Here is a 16971-nt window from a genome sequence, read left to right as displayed (position 1 = left end):
TTTTGCTCTGACCATATTTATGGTTGCAATTCTGTTCCAGCATTTAACTGAGTAGTAGTTGATGATCTCAGGTGTGGTTCATTATGAATCGCTGTGCTGTGCATGATCCTCTTTCTTGCTTGATGGATGAGGTTCAGCTGGTCCACTTGCAGGAGAGAGAGAGCGAGAGAGAGAGGTAGGCTTTTCACACCATGTACCATATTAATCATGTGTCAGCAGACGAGATGTCTGCAAGGGCAACATGCTTGCCATCTAGTGTCTGTCAAGCTACACTGCGTGTTACGTGGGGGTAGGACACACTGCCTCACATGATGAATTATCAGAGATCTGCAGAGGTTGCATGTCTTTTTGTTTATGTAGACACTTTTTTTCTATAAAAAAAACAAATGTTTTTGCAGAAATCTAGAAATCTTTCCAATCGGCCATTGTCAGGGGGCCACACATGAATTCATTAATGTTTTTAATGATGTAGATATTGACTGTTTACATTGTTTTTATAATATTTCCTCTTTTAATGTCGGGTTAAAATATATGAAACGGATATATTAATTAAAAATGACAATTCACCAGGTAATTGAGCTGTGTATCTGATTAACAGAGAAATTAAAAAGAGTTTAGTTAGTAAGTAATTCAGAGTCAGAGATTCCCAACTACTATTTTCGTTTATAATAATAATAACAAATGCATGCATATTATTCAACGATCGAACACACATCAAAGGCAGAAGCATGAGCATTCAGCATTACGTCCCAACAGTATTTTCTGCAGAAAATGCATTTTCTAGTTATTATTTTTACTTTTCCAGCAATTGATTGCGCTACACTCCAGCCCAGTAGGTGGCGGTAATGCAATAATAAAACTAATTTGCCTACTGCTTTTACGACTCAAGAAAGAAGTAGAAGCAGGGGATGTTATGAGTGAAGTAGAATAAGAGGTGAAGAAACGTCGACACGTTCTGAAAGTAAAGCGTTAGAAGAGGAGCAGACATGGATGTAACGCTGTATCTGTGCGCCGCTGCTCTCCTCATTGTCCTCATTGTGTTTGTGCTGAGGGTGCGGAGGAAAACACAGGAGGGTGAGGCGCTTACACACACATACACACACGCACACTGCTGCTGAGCTAAATGCTGTTAACATAGCGTCTTTTAAGCTGCTTTTACATAAACTCTGTAACACTTGCGCGTTAATCTGTTAGACGCACTGTTTTGTATGTGTATTGAAAAGTAATGCAGTTTATATTCAAGCAGAAAAAAGAAACGACAGTGATATAGCTAACTTGTTAACTGCCACTTCAGGCTACGTCAGCTGTCAAACTACGGAAGCTGCTGGTACTGACTGTCGTAAAACGGAAATACTTTTACGGAAATCAACAACACAATGTACAACATTATCAAATAATGTGATTCTGAAAGCCATTTTTCCTTACCTTATCTCTGAAGTTACATAAGTATTGAGTGTGCATATGAACATTGGAGAATAGAAGTATATATTTGATATCTATATCTATACATATATATATAGAATAATAACCTAGATATTAACCTTGTATCAATCAAGTATCAATAGCCATGGCTCTTTTGGCATAGTGAATATACATTAATCAACATCTCCTAATACAATCTGGAAAATAGAATATATGCTTTTGAAGATGATCTCCAAATAAATAAAGATACATTCTTTTTTTTTAAAAAATATCGCTAAAGGGGATGCATCACAGTTAATGTTAATAACTTCTAGGTTAAAAGGACAATTTAAATTGGCATGAAGTTCAGGGCATTAACTGATACCATTTGAAACATCTGGTCAGTTTGAAATATTTGCTGTGAATATATCTTCATGATTGGTGTAATGTTGTGTGCTCAGCTGATGAGGAGCAGCAGCGGGATGTTGTCCGGGCAGTGGGACGCCCACAGCAAGTGGCGGAAGAGCGAGGAGCAGGTATGCCCCGTCGGAGGAGGAACCTCGCTACTGTGATGGCCAGACGACCACAGATAGAAGCTGTGGAGCATGGTAGGCACTCCGAGGGATTTTTTTTGTTTACATGCTGTCCTGAAAGGGATAGTTAATGGCTTACTGCCAGTGGAGACACAGGGAAGAATGAATTTGATCTATAGGCTCACTCCTAGAGATTTAACAGATGTGAATGCAATGTGTGATGCATGGCTTGTGCTGTTGATTTCAGAGGACGAAGTTGTTGAGGAAGAAGAGGAGGAGGAGGAGCAGCAGCAGCAGAACTTCCAGCCGACAGCGAAGGTTGGCGCCAAAAAGCAAAGGAAGCTAGAAGAAAAGCAAGCCAAGAAAGCCCAGAGGGAGGTGAGAGAAGAATATAAGTGCACTGTTTCTGAACTGGTCACACTGGACATGGGTATCTGTGTGATGATGTGGTTTTTATCTCTAGGCTGAAATGGAGGAGCGGGAGGAGAGGAAGAGGATGCAGGAGCTAAGGGAGCAGGATAAACGAGAGAAAGACAAGAGGGAGCGGCTGCTGGAAGAGAAACAGGTGACACTCAGCCTTCTCACTCCTTGACTTATTAGTCCCCCTCCACTGACTCTCTGTGCTGGAATTTGTCACAGGAGGAGGATGAGCGTCGAGCAAAAGAGGAGCAGGAGCGACGGGAGGAGGAGGAGTACTTAAAACTCAAAGCATCTTTCGTCGTTGAGGACCAAGGAGAAGAGGAGCAGCTCTCTGAGGACCAGGTCAGATGATTATCAGCACAAGAACGAATGTTAATATTAATTTCTAATAAAGAATGACATAATAAAATGTTTGTGTTCTTTACTTGCAGTCACGCAACCTTCTGCAGGAATTCATCCAGTACATTGAGGTGAGTCTGACTCGCCACTCTACATTCTTTACTGTTTTAGGGTTAGTTCTTTTTTTTCCTGAGTGTGGTAGTATGAAGCACTGACCCATAGAGCTGTGCCTCTCCACTGGCCTCACAATTAGATCAAGGTCAAAGATAAATATTTTTTATAAATGAAAGTGAAGTGTTCTATTTCCAAATCAAAATGAGTAAAATAAACTTCATAAACATTTTCCTAAGATACTTTGGCTTAACCTGACACAGATAGCCATGTTTTCACTGAGAGTCAGCCTTTGTGTTTTTGTGGTTTCCAGCACAGTACCTCATACAATCACACTACAAAATCCAAGTAAGAGTTTACTGAAAGAAAACACTGTCCCTCTGTCCCGCAGAGCAATAAGGTGGTTCTCCTGGAGGACTTGGCTTCTCACTTTGGGATGAGGACGCAGGATGCTATTGCCAGACTGCAGGACCTGCTGGCTGAGGGCTCCCTCACAGGTCAGTGTAAAATAGGCAGGAGTGTTCCTTTTATGTCAACCCCTAAATGACTAAATGGACATCAAGCCTAGAAGAGTGGTTTATAAACAGACTATTATACTGTCTTTGTACATTTTTTGTGCAGGAGTGATTGATGACAGGGGGAAGTTCATCTTCATCACTCCAGAGGAGTTGGACTCAGTGGCTCAGTTCATCAGACAGAGAGGTAGAGTGTCCATCACAGAACTGGCTCAGGCCAGCAATTCTCTCATCAACCTGGTGCCAGAGAGCAGCAGCGCCGCCTGATAAACATTGGACTATTGACAGTTTTACAATCATCTGCACTCCCAACAGCGGGAAGATGTTGCTACACCCTTTGTGAAAAGTGTGCGATGAACTGTTCATCTGCTATTATGAAATGTTGTTACGTAGGGAAGCAACCTTGTCAGGTTTTATTTTTGATTCATGTAAAAAAAAAAGAAAAGAAAATCTGACAGTGTAAGACTTAAAGTTAACATGAAAAAATATGAGCAACAATGAAAGTTTGATTCTTATTTTAATCTTGTTCAGTGATACAAAATTTGATGGCAATGTCATAAGTAGTCCTACTTATACGACTCCTATCATACTATAGTAGTACTATATTTGTACACCTATGAGCTGAGCCCAACAAACATTCACATTTCCCTCATGATTATATTTCACCACGTTTGCTTTTAATGTGATGCTTTTATTTTGGTAAAATCTTCCCTCTGTGACAGACAAACAGTGCAGTTGTTTTAACAACTTTTATTTTTCTTAAATCCATCAATTTTCTACCACTTTATCTTCCACAGGAGGGTTGTGGGGTGCTGTGTCTCAGCTGACAGAGGGCGATAGGCAGAGTACACCCTGGACAGTTTGCCAGTCCATCGCAGGGCTACATATAGAGACAAACAACCATTCACCCTCACATCACACTTACAGTCAATTAATAGTGACCAATTTACTCGTATTTTTGGACTGTGGGAGGAAACCGGAGAACCTGGAAATAACCCACTCACAAACGTAGAGCACATGAAAGGCCTTTGTTCCAACAGGAACAATAAATCTTTTGCATTAATTAAGTTTATATTACAAAGAAGATCATTTACAGTCCATGTTTTTGATGAGAGCGAGCCTCCATGTCTCAGACTGGTTGTGAGGCCACGACTTTTTTCTTAATTCATTTAAAGCCTTGTGCTAGAATTCAGCTGGATGTGTCCTGGCTTTCATCATGTCCACTCCGACTTTGTTTCCTCTCAGTCATCTCCCATGTAGAGGTGGCTCCTCTATCCTGTAATCAACACGAAACACTTCAGCCTCCAAATGAACATGAATGGAGATTTTATTTTTAAGAAGAGAAACAAAGCTTTTATTTGGATACCTTTATCGTAACTCCCAATGGTGCCAGGTCATTCCTGAGGGTGTCGCAGGCTTTGAGGAGAGGCGTTCTGAGGGACGCAGTGGCCGCATCTTTGCGATGAGCGAGTGCCAACGATCGGACTTCACTTCGAAAATGAGTCAACTGCTCCACAATGCCCTGCAGATTTTCATCACTACTTTGTACATTCTCCTGCTGTACATGACGGAGGAACAGCGAACAGAAAACTTGTTTGAGTGTGCAGAGTTAAAAACAACTCCCTAATCAACTAATAAGTGCATTTAATCCATGTGCTCCGACCTTGCTATGAAGCAGATCGATCCCAAAAATATCCAAGACGTCTCTTATGTAGCTGACCATTGCTCCGAACACTGCTGGGCTGCGAGCCGCACCATCACACTGACCAAACACACACACACACACTTCAGTGCTATACCTTGGTCACATGGTAACAGAACCTTTAAGCGATAATTAGTCAAGGACTGCAACAATTAATAATTTAGTAATCCCCATCTATTCCATTAAGTTTATATTCCATTTGTTTTCAGTTTCCAAAATGTGAGTAAGTTGTGGTGTCTTTGGTCCCTTATCGTTGGTATTTGATCAAAACAAAGACCTTTAAGGATGTCATCATTCTGAGGTTTGGGAAACATTTCAAGGTTTTTCACAATTTTCATACATTTTATGGACCACAAAATGAATTCATTATATTCCTTTAGCTTTAAACACAGTGTGAGGATAAAAATCAACAAATATACAGTAAGAGAGACTGTGAACCCACAGAGGACACTGGCTGCAACTGGCAGTTTCCATGATAAACCAGATTCATCACAGCGCTGATGGCAGTGTGTGTATCAAAGTCATCTGCCAGAGATTTCAGAACGCTGGATTTAGTCTCAGCCAACCTGAAAAACACAAACTCTGTCAGAGGAAACAAATCAATATGAAAGATGGAGCATGTATTTATTTTAAGTGTTGGTATCAGTAAAAATATGATTATCTTTGACCCAATAGATTGACAGTTTCAGTTGTATGCCAAGTTTGTATTGTTTTAGGGGTGAGCCAGCTGAAATGTTTGGGAACTACTGATGTAAACCATGCCTTCAAAATATACAGATACAATTTCATGTGAAAATCTGATATTATGATGAGGAGAGCTCCTACCTATCCCACAGAACAGCTTCCTGTACAGGAGAACACTTCAGCTGCCCCTTCATGTAGGCCTGAGCATCGTGAATGAAGGTGTTGATGGTTCCCAGTGAGGTCCGAGCTGCCACCATGCTACGGTCACTGTAGTCTATAGCTGTAGAAAAACCACAGGACATCTGGGATATTCTAGTGAAGCTCAGCATTTAGCCGTGACGTAAAAATCACTTAATTTCTCAATGGACTTTGGTGTGGGGAGTAGTGTAGAAAGAGAATTTTCCAGTTTGAAAAGTCCATATAGCAACAAGATAAAACTGCATTATGTTTATGTTTTCCCCACCTGATCTGTATTTTGTCAACAGACAAAACATGCGGAACTCATTGGCAGTGTAGGTCTGCAGGAAATCCTGACACAATAAACAAGAAGTTGAATCATAAACATCGACATCAACATTTAATATACAAAATGCAGGTGTTTTGTTTGAAATAAAGTGGTGACAAGTATCTCACATCGACTGTACCTTTATAGTGATATAGTTCTTCAAAGATTTAGACATTTTTTCTGCACTGCCTTTCAGGTGTAGGTGACCTGAAAAAAGACAACATATTAGGTAAACATATCAAAACAGAAAATCTCAGCCTGGAAACCTTATAAAACTATTCAGAAATAGAGAATTGGTTGGAAAATATGTGTTAGAAAACAAAAGTATTCATCTTACAAAAAGCCTCTCCCACATGGGGAAACGTTTACATAGGTCTAATAACATGTGATGGTGGATTTACCTGAGTGGAAAAAGTAGTGAGCCCACTGGTCACACTGGTGAAAGGCTTCACTCTGAGCTATCTCATTCTCATGGTGAGGAAAAGCCAGGTCAATACCTCCAGAGTGTATGTCCAGCTGACTCCCAAACAAACAGCTAAAAGTAACACGCACAAAAGAGAGATAATCAGCATTTTTAGCTCACAGGGACAAAGGAAATGCTGGTATACTGCTGCCGCAATTAAGTTTGTGTCAATCGGACAAATCTGAACAAAGGATTTCAAATACTGAATTCTCAAAATACTGTAACACATTTGAATTTACTAATGGAGGCAACAGTGGATCAACAACTCCTGTGTGCTGTGTTCTAGGATATTGCCACTCGCAACCTTATTTTCAGTGAGAGTAATGTGTGTCCAAACCTAGCTATGGTTGAGCATTCAATGTGCCAGCCAGGTCTTCCTCTGCCCCACGGAGAGTCCCAGAATGGTTCTTGAGGTTTGGAATGTTTCCACAGAGCAAAATCCCTCGAGTCTCGTTTGTATGATGTGCCTGGAGAACCAATTCAGAGCAAGCAGTGCCGGTAATCACAATTTGCATTGGCCAAAAGCAAAGTGTGGAATGTCAAATACTTACCAGATTCTTCCTGCAAGTCCGCAGCTTTGACAAACTTGCCATAACGATCACCAATGGACTGAATGTCAAAATACACATCGCCTGCAACCAGAGACAAACACAAATGTTCATTCAGCCATGGTGCACATGGCAGCAATTTGTTTTATTAAATGACAAATCACAAGCTGCTTAATGTTCACCTTCTTTTGTAGCGTAGGCGTGTCCATTTTTGATTATCCCTTCAATGAATGCGATAATGTGATGTACGTTCTCAGTGACTCTTAAATACACAGCAGGAGGAATCACCTCAAAAACAACAACAGTACAGGAAGATCTATTTATATCAATGGTTTACTTCCAGACATGACAGGCCAGTAAAACTTGAGCATTCTGATGTATTAAAATTAGATTATGATGCTTTTTGTGTGTTTGATGTGTTTTTATCAACAAAGCCTTGAATCAAACCTCATAAAGACAAACCTTTAAGGACAGCATGTCCCTCTTGAATTCCTCCTCATACATTCTGGCTATAACAGTTGGCGATACATTTTCCTGTAGAGCAAGAAATACACTTTCTTAGAATAAACAACTGACTTAAAATCAAAGTGTCAGTACCGGTTTTAAGCACCCCCTGCAATGATAACCAGCATGAGACAAGAAGGCAAAACAGATTTTAGTCTTTAAAAAAGGCTCACCAAATAAAATCCTCTCAAGAATATGATATCTTCAGAAGGTGTCACCTACTTTATCTCACCATTAGACTTTTAATAGTTGTGGATGCTGCATCAACATTTCCAACTTCAGTATTCACATTTCCTGTCTTTCAATAATAATAATAATAATAATATCTTTTTAATCCTTGTCCTCATTCCTTGATTCTTCCTAAAGATCTTCTGTGGACTGAATGTAAATTGATTGTAGCACATTCTCACAACTCTTTTGGCTTTTAACAGATTGTAAAACTTTGATACACTGATCAAAGTTGAATGGCTGGTACAGCCTGCCGGAAATGTCCTGGTTAGATAAACCTTTAGTTAACTAGTTAAAATGTGCTCTTCCTTGTTTGGCAGCCTTCTATTTAGTGAGAACAAGCCTCCAGGTCTTATGCTGGTTCATGGCAAAGGGGGGGCGCACACAGCACATTCAGCGCTGAATGTTGTTGTGATCTCACCTCCCAGCTTCTTTTGATAATTTTATCATCTATGTCAGTGATCACCATGGCGTGAATGACAGTGATGCCAAACAGCCGGGACAGAACCCTCTGCAGGATGTCAAACCTGACATAAGAGCTGTGACAAGACACATACACACATGTACAGTACACCTGTTAATTTCAGCCATGCTTGATTTGTATGGAACAAAATCTTAGTGTATGTGTTTACCATGCATGACCCAGATGAGCATGATCGTACACGGTGGGTCCACAGCTATACCTGAGGAACACAGGACATGACTGTGTAACATTGATATTCAGCTTTCAATGTGAGGCAAATATGAATCATATCCAGTTTGTGTCATATACCAGGTAGCTACTCCCTCTCTCGCCAGAATGAGCGGCTCTTTCTGTTTGGTCAGGCTGTTGAAAGCTTCCACACCCGTGTCAAACCCGATGGGTCTCACCCATTTCTTCCCTGACACACCGCAGCAGGAGCTGCTATGTCTGACTGACCGAGCTCTGTTGAAAATCCTGCAGAGAACAATGGCTTTCCCCGACACCGTCCTCAACGAGTGTCCCCACAACATAGTGACACCTGACTAGCCTAGCCTAGCCGACGTCAGCAAACAGCAGGTCTTTTTCGTACAAGTGTGTAAACTTCGAGGGTTGAAGTTACCAGCCATAAAGAAGTTCGTATACGTTCATAATCGCGTTACATTCAACAGTTTTGAATAAACCTCATATATGTATTTTCAGCAAGTCAAAGGAGGCCGCCATCTTGCGCCAAAATGTTTTGACAGGTGCCCCTTTGGACAAATCAGTCAGATTTCGCGTTTTGAAGCGGATGTGGGAAGAATCCTTTTTAACATTTCATCACCAAGTTTGACTATGTGGAAAGACCATAACAGATATCTGTGACTTAATTTTAACTCGTCATAACTTAATTGTGACTAGTATGAATTGCCATATGCGGTTTATATTTCTCTGCTTGTATGCCACTTTATGCCACTTATGTCATTCCCATAGTTCTCGCGAGAGACTGATACCGGAAATGTTCGCGCGTATCATATGATTCGCTCTTGCTTGTGGGCAGATATGGCCAAATAACTCACCGACTTCTGTTTTCACCGGGTGTGTTTCTTTTTAAGGAAGAAAACGAAGAAACTACCTTTTTATTCACAGGAGACTGAAGAAAATGCAGAACGTGATAAACACGGTGAAAGGAACGGCGCTCGGTGTGGCCGAGTTTCTCACTCCTGTGCTGAAGGTAAAGTTAACGTTGCAGGAGCTAGCTTGTTGATAGGTGTTGGCTTGTATAAGCTGTCATAAACAGAGCAGCAGTGATGTGTACTGTTTTACCATAGCATAAACATGTACACTGTTCACCTTAATTACTGTAATCTCAATGGCTATATAGATAAGAGCTGATATTCAGGAATTTCGACCTGTCTTTTCTGTATAGTACTCAACTTCTGCTTACAATTTAATGTTAATGCTACAACCCCAGACTCCCCTCTGACTTTCTTTTTGTTTGTTTTTTATCAATCACAGGAATCCAAATTTAAAGAGACTGGAGTCATTACACCAGAAGAGGTGAGAACACATTCATACACAAATCTGGATCATGTGTTTTATTAGCATATTAGCATACTGGAAATATGCAGACATTATATATATATATATATATATATATATATATATATATATATATATATATATATATATATATATATATGTATACATATATATTATATTTTTTAAAAAAAATTTCATTTTCTTTTTGTGTCGTAGTTTGTAGCAGCTGGAGACCACTTGGTTCACCATTGTCCCACATGGAAATGGTGAGTGTCTGCGACGGAATGTGTCCATACTTTGTATACAACATCATTGTAAACTCTATAAAGTATGGTTGATGTTTGTCAGAGTGGTCATCAGGCCTGACATTACCTGGCCTTACCTGTTGAGATCATATCAACATTTATTTTCCAAATGCTTTGATGAGATTTAAAACTTACACAGCAAGAAGGTGCTAGATACAATTCCCAGTCTGGGACCTTACTGTCTGGAGTATGGAAGCTCTCCCTGTGTGTGCGTGGGTTTCCTCCATGCTCTCTGTTTTTTGGCTCTGGTCAACCCTCCATCTAACCCAAAATTGAGTTTTGGTCTGTTTTTCCTACAACTTTACATCCAAATGTTATTGTATTGTGTAAAGACCAGTGCATTTAGTATCTAGAAAAACTTCAGCACCAAACTTTAATGGGTTCCTCTTAGGCCTATATCCCACCTCTCCAAGGTTTGTGAAGCAGTGTTTTTTTGTAGTCCTGCGCCAGACAAACATACCAACAGAAGCCAGTGAAAACATAAACTTACTTTGTGGAGGCAGTATTGACTTAGAAACTCGTGCCTGATAAATAGTAATGTATCCATCTCCCTACAGGGCCACAGGAGAAGAGGTCAAGGTGAAGCCATATTTGCCCCAGGATAAACAGTTTCTCCTGACACGCAATGGTAAGTAGTGCATTTGTTGCTTCATTTATTATTGTTGATTAGGGATGGGACAATATTCTATTTTGTTTCACCTCAAGGGAGAAAGTACTCACAATAAGTTGGTCGTGGACGTAATTTAAAGTGATTGACATTTGTGTTTTCGAGCTATTTAAGACTTCGGTGCATACTTTTACATGTGTTGCAACAATATTGTGAACACAATTATTTTTGCTCAGAAAAACTGCATGATCACAACTAGACATGTCCCATGTATAGCAAAGTTATCTTGGCAATCTGCTGCGTTTCTGTCCCATTTTACTTGTTTCTGTTTTGTGGTTAACATCTCCTCTGTGAATCTGTGTTTGTGGTGTTGCAGTTCCCTGTTACAAGCGTTGTAAACAGATGGAATATTCAGACGAGCTGGAAGCCATCATAGAGGAGGACGATGGAGACGGAGGATGGGTGGACACTTACCACAACTCAGGTTGGGCTGCTCATAGATCAGGTTTTCCATGTCAGAGATTTATTTAGGTCTGGTGTTGAAAACCATCCTAAGTGGTGCTATGACAAGTGTACAGCTCTAAGATTAAATGTGAACTCTTCAGCTCTGATCACTCAAACCACGTTCAAATGTGGTCCTGAACACATTTCTTGACATAAATGACTGTAAATGCATACCCAGGATGCATTAAAGAGATAATTCAGGTTTTTTGAAACTTCATTGTATGAGGTACCGTCAAATAGTCATTGACAGAAATGTAAATCCCCATACAACCACAATATCAAACCCAGAACTATCTGTTTTAAAATATCATAAATCATAAATGCATTGATGAAAACAATTGATTAAGTTTATATAGATACTTTATAAAGATACTATCAATGTGTTTCGGCAGGTGTGCTGGGAGTCACAGATGCTGTACGAGAAATTTCATTGGACAACAACAAGGTATGATTTGTGTATTTTATTGGGAAATCCATAACATTCCAGATTCAGCTCTTCTCCACTTTTTTTTCACTCCTTCAGATTTAATTTTGAAAATATGAGACATAATTGTTTTCCCCTGTGTTTTTTTTATTCGTAAACAAATGTGATTTAGGACAAGAATATGAATGCTAAGTCTGCAGCATGCTGTGCTGCTGCTGGGGACAATGATGAAGATGATGATGAGGATGAAGAAGCAGCAGATATGGAAGGTATTCATACTAATACCGTGGCAGTAATAAAACAGATATTTTTAAACACAAACAACCTGTCTCATGTTCTTAATTTTGTTATTTCAGAATACGAGGAAAGTGGCCTGTTGGAAACAGATGAGGTAAAAAAAAAACAACTCAAAACATTGCAGAATATCATTTGTTGTATAATCTTATAGAAGTAAACATCAGTTCAACTGCTACTTGACACTGATTTCCTGTTTCCTAGGCGACGCTGGACACCAGTAAAATAGTAGACACTAAAACCAAAGCAGAGCCTGGTAGTGAGGATGCCATCCTTCAGACTAGAACCTATGACCTCTACATCACATATGATAAATACTACCAGACCCCTCGACTCTGGTTGTTTGGATATGATGAAGTATGTATCGAATGGGTTTTAAAGGGATAGTTAAGTTGTTTGAAGTGTGGTTGCATGATGCATAGTTTGTGCTAACAGGGCCACCAGTGGGGAAACATTTGAGCCACTGCCTGCTTAAGTCTACAAAAAACAATATCTTAAGAATATGATTGCCGCTTTATTTTGCTATTAGACTGCCTTTTCCAGCTGAAAACTCACTTTCTTGCACCAGAATTCACAGAGAAAATTTGCCTTTTCAGCTTGTGGGAACACAGGAGTTGCTTGTCCACTGTTGCCTTGTTTAATGAGTTTATGTCACATGTTAAGTAAATCAGGATTTAATAAAATATAAGGATTTCAAATAGAGAAATTAGATATTGCTTATTTAAAACCAAGGCACAACTCATTTGTGTCTTCATTTAACTTTGGTGCAGGAAGTAAATGGCTTACCAATGGAAACTAACTTCAGTTTTACAGTCAAAAAATTGCTGTCTAGCAACAAACTAAAGCTCTGAATAATTTCCTAAGACCTAAGCAGACAAAGATTTTATTAAATGTGCCTCTTGTTCAGTAGCTAAAATCTTTTTAGCCTTGTATCTGTAGGGATAACCACACTTCTGAAAACCTGAACTATCCCTTTTAAGTAGTAGTAAAGCTTTCATGTAGTGATATTCTTTTGCTTCAAGCTGTAGTACATGGCTTTGAGAGTCTGGGGCACAAAATGTCAGCTCATCAAGCTATTGTGGTTTCTCACAGGACAGGCAACCACTGACAGTAGAACAGATGTACGAGGACATTAGCCAGGACCACGTGAAGAAGACGGTCACCATCGAGAACCACCCCCACCTCCCTCCACCTGCCATGTGCTCCGTCCACCCCTGCAGGTGAGATTAATCTCACATTAATAAATATAGTCATATGTCATACTGTCATGTTTGACTGATTTATTTGAAAATGTGTGTTTAGCTTTTGTTGTGGAAGATCTGGCTAATCTGACCTTGACTTTCAGACATGCTGAAGTGATGAAGAAGATCATTGAGACTGTGGCAGAAGGAGGAGGAGAGCTGGGCGTGCATATGTATCCTTGCATATGAAAACTTATTTATCTCAATTGTTATGTGAACATTTACTGATGAACAAATGAAGCTTTCTGCTGTTGTCTTTCTCGTTTGGCACAATGTATAAGAAAATGCAGTCGTTGAGAATTGCTAATTGCATTGTGCCGATTTGAAAACGACAAATTGCTCATCACATCGGCATTGTTACTGTGTTGTAAAACACTATCATATTTCTTTCTGTTTGTTTGTTTTTTTTCCTTAACTATTACTTCCAGGTATCTTCTGATTTTCCTCAAGTTTGTTCAGGCGGTCATTCCCACAATAGAATACGACTACACGAGACACTTCACCATGTAGCTTCATCTGTGTTCAGCTTCAGCTGTTACAACATCTGCATAATGGGGAAAAAGATGGGGGTTTGTGCGTGGGCTGCTCATCCTGCAACCACTGTGTGGAGTGTTTGTATTACTCTGAGACTCTTTGTGCAGGACATGGGGAATGTTAAAGGTATGTGACAAAATATGTCTGTTAAAGAAAGCGTCTCACAGTTTGGGACACAGTCTTGTTTTCCATGAAACCCAGTCTTATAAGAAGAAGTAACATCAGTTTGCAAGATGTTTTTTTGTTTCATCTGATAGTCTTGCATTGTACCTTTTTATTTAACATATATGTAACATGTTATAAAAACAACATATGTCAGAATTTGAATTGAATTTTGTTTTTTTATTCCCACTTGTGACGAAGCTAATCAGGATAACAACATAACTCTGTGCAAGGCACACTGAGTTAATGAAACTCATCTGACTATGGAATAATGTCTACAGATGAGGCTGTGTCCCAACACATGGACTGTATGTCTTACGGTTCTTTACACTTTTAATGGGATAGTTCAGGTTTTTTTTAAGTGTGGTTGTGATGTGATGGGTTATGACACTGTGTGCAGATAACTAACCATAGGTCATTGTTTTTAGCTCATGGGAACACAGGAGCTGTGAGCTGCCGGTCGACTGCTGTCTGGTTTGGTAAATTTGTGTCACTTGGGTAAATGTGAATGAAGATTTACAAACAACAAAGTTGTTCAAATAACACATTTGAACTTGATTTTGATTTTGGCAGCAGTGGATCAGCAACTCCTTTGAGCTGTAAGTTAAAATGACTGATTTTCTCCATGGACCTTGGTGCTGGGGAGTGTGTGGTTTACAAAGCCTCACAAACTTCAATTTCCAGTTGGAAAAGGCTGTCTATAGTAATGGCAAGTTAAAGCAACAAACATTTTCTAGACTTAAGCAGAAATAGAGTTTATTAGACGAGCCAGTTCTTAATTGGCTAAAATCTGGTAGCCGTGTCAGCGACTATGTGCCATGACTTCATTCAAGCTCACTTCAAAAACCCAAAACGATCCCTTTAATGCCATGACCACAATGTGTTTAGATCTCACCAGGTTCTTGTTAAGGAGATCATAAACCTCAGCCATTCCTCACTGCCCCTCTGCTCCCTATTCCAGAGTTTGGTTCAGAAAGTGAATTAACCTCCCTGAGTTGTTAGGAATTACTGTAGATTAGAAATGGCCCGTTTTAAGTACAGACATAAGCATTAACTGTCATGTGTCCAAATGATGAATGTAAGTCTAGTACTGATTTTCCTTGTAGCTTTTGTCTGGTCCGGTGTTTGGCGGCTGAGCAGGTAGTATATGGTGGTTCTTTACATGAGGTTTGAAAAAACAAAAAATAACTGTAACATTGTCATCATGTTTGCCCCTTTCTTGTACAACTATGAAAGCATTCAGAAAGATGTGTTTCAAACCGCTGGGTGTGGGCAACTGGGAAAAAATGTGTATCATTTATTGTAACTTACAGCAGCATTGATTAAATATTCTTGAATTAATGACACAATGACAATGATAATTTCATGTCACATATTATTCTGACCAAATTAATTATAATTCAGGTTATTATTGCGATCATTGTAAAAATCTGCTTTAAATTCAAAATAGCTCTACAACATTTAACTTTAGATTTTTGCAAAAAGCAAATTTCTTTTGGCAACACTGATGAGATACATATTTTTTTGCAAGTATTTTTAAGTCAAAAATAAGACAAAAGTGAAAAGATGCAGGCTCCCCCTTGTGGCACTTTAAATAAATCACTCGGAATGTATATTGTATAGTATGTAGTGTGTACGGAATGGGATTATTTTAGATTAATTAATTAAACACAATAAAAGGCACTCACATTAAGTTGATTGAAATTAATTTTTATTTTCGGTATAATAGCAAATGGGGAAAATTGTTACTATTTCATTTAAGTGGCTAAAATATCTGTCGTATTTGTGATGCAGTTTGAGAACAAAATATAAAGTGATTTCAATTTGTTTTTAAGATTTAAAAGAATATTTATTGCAATTGTATCATGAATCTCAATTATTTTGGTTAAGATAGTCATGACATGAAATATTAATCATTCCATGTCGACTTATATGAAATATAATATAGGATTTTCATCATTCACAATTATCCTGATAATGAAAATTTAACTCACTCATGGTAAAAATATGAATCGTCTCATGCCTACATACAGTATTGTTGCCATGCTTTATAGCTTGTATTCAGAAGGCACTCATGGCTGAACCTCATGATTATGAATCGGCTCTTATCATGCCGATTTTGTCTTATACTTAAATCTCTGAATATGTTGACTTCTTTCTTTTCATTCACGTATGATTCTTGTGGTCACCGTATGAGCTGTATTTCATTTCCAGCTGTGAATCGTCTTCCTTCCTCTGCAGCTTGTGTCCAAACATTGAGACATTTCTTCTGCATCAGCTCTGCTTGTACAAATGTGATGCGATCGATGCACACTCTTTGTTAAAGGTTGTCTGTGACCTCAAACAGAATTTGTATCATTACAGTGACATTACTCAACTAAACTGAACTCTAAGCTTCAGTGCTTCCTGCTTTAGTTTTGCTGTTGTCTGTCGATGGAATTTAACCGTTTTCTCTGTACTACCTGTTGCTCTAGTGTCCTGATGTAACACGCTCAGTGGTGACACCTGAACATTTTAAAGAAATGCACATTTATCAATAAAGAGTTTCCCAAATATTGCAAGCAGAATGATTTTTGTGTCTCTTTTATGGAGGGTTTGATGATCTTAAGGCTCTTAACTAGAGTGATAATTTGGGCATCAGCCAATTATTATTTAATTTCTTCAAGCTGATTATTTCTAATATAAGTTTATATTTTGTTCTCAGAGACTTGGTAAATGCTGCCAAATGCACTCAAACTTTGACATTTCATCCTGAAGTTAACTCGAATTATAGATACCAATGTCACTGGTTCTTGACCCTAACCATAAGAAGCAGCAGTATAGCTGGTGCTTCGATCCTCCACTACTTTTCTGATTCATCATTTAAGCAGTTTATTTCCTTTTTTCCTTGATTAGTGGCGTACCCTCCCTCTCTATGATAGGTCATGTAAACGCTATCAAAATGGTCACTCTGCTCACTCCTTTAC

General features: G+C 39.0%; 3 protein-coding genes across 4 annotated transcripts; 2 read left to right on the top strand and 1 right to left on the bottom strand.

The window, feature by feature from the left end:
* Positions 1-866: 866 nt before the first annotated feature.
* Positions 867-3822, top strand: LOC122758877 (DDRGK domain-containing protein 1-like). Its single transcript, XM_044013266.1, has 8 exons — positions 867-1074; positions 1863-2009; positions 2182-2312; positions 2398-2499; positions 2574-2696; positions 2786-2824; positions 3196-3301; positions 3426-3822. Exons 1-8 carry the CDS (start codon positions 987-989, stop codon positions 3584-3586), a joined length of 897 nt encoding a protein of 298 aa, XP_043869201.1. The 5' UTR covers positions 867-986; the 3' UTR covers positions 3587-3822.
* Positions 3818-9182, bottom strand: cars2 (cysteinyl-tRNA synthetase 2, mitochondrial). Of its 2 annotated transcripts, none has more exons than XM_044013235.1 (15): positions 8726-9182; positions 8586-8636; positions 8375-8492; positions 7684-7755; positions 7404-7509; positions 7225-7305; positions 7011-7140; positions 6612-6745; positions 6350-6417; positions 6169-6235; positions 5847-5985; positions 5464-5587; positions 4983-5081; positions 4686-4877; positions 3818-4595 (listed from the first exon to the last, which is right to left on the bottom strand). In XM_044013235.1, exons 1-15 carry the CDS (start codon positions 8944-8946, stop codon positions 4509-4511), a joined length of 1689 nt encoding a protein of 562 aa, XP_043869170.1. In that variant the 5' UTR covers positions 8947-9182; the 3' UTR covers positions 3818-4508. The 2 variants fall into 2 exon arrangements, with proteins under 2 accessions (XP_043869170.1, XP_043869177.1); XM_044013242.1 differs by having other exon boundaries at positions 4686-4874.
* Positions 9183-9399: 217 nt separating this feature from the next.
* Positions 9400-16572, top strand: atg3 (autophagy related 3). The gene is made up of 12 exons (XM_044013254.1): positions 9400-9626; positions 9911-9952; positions 10151-10200; positions 10797-10867; positions 11223-11330; positions 11743-11795; positions 11947-12043; positions 12131-12165; positions 12273-12425; positions 13161-13288; positions 13414-13482; positions 13738-16572. Exons 1-12 carry the CDS (start codon positions 9555-9557, stop codon positions 13817-13819), a joined length of 960 nt encoding a protein of 319 aa, XP_043869189.1. The 5' UTR covers positions 9400-9554; the 3' UTR covers positions 13820-16572.
* The last annotated feature ends 399 nt before the right edge of the window (positions 16573-16971 follow it).

The sequence above is a fragment of the Solea senegalensis genome, linkage group LG2, assembly GCF_019176455.1.
Source record: "Solea senegalensis isolate Sse05_10M linkage group LG2, IFAPA_SoseM_1, whole genome shotgun sequence".
Taxonomy (NCBI): domain Eukaryota; kingdom Metazoa; phylum Chordata; class Actinopteri; order Pleuronectiformes; family Soleidae; genus Solea; species Solea senegalensis.
This window is presented reverse-complemented; position numbering and strand designations above follow the sequence as displayed.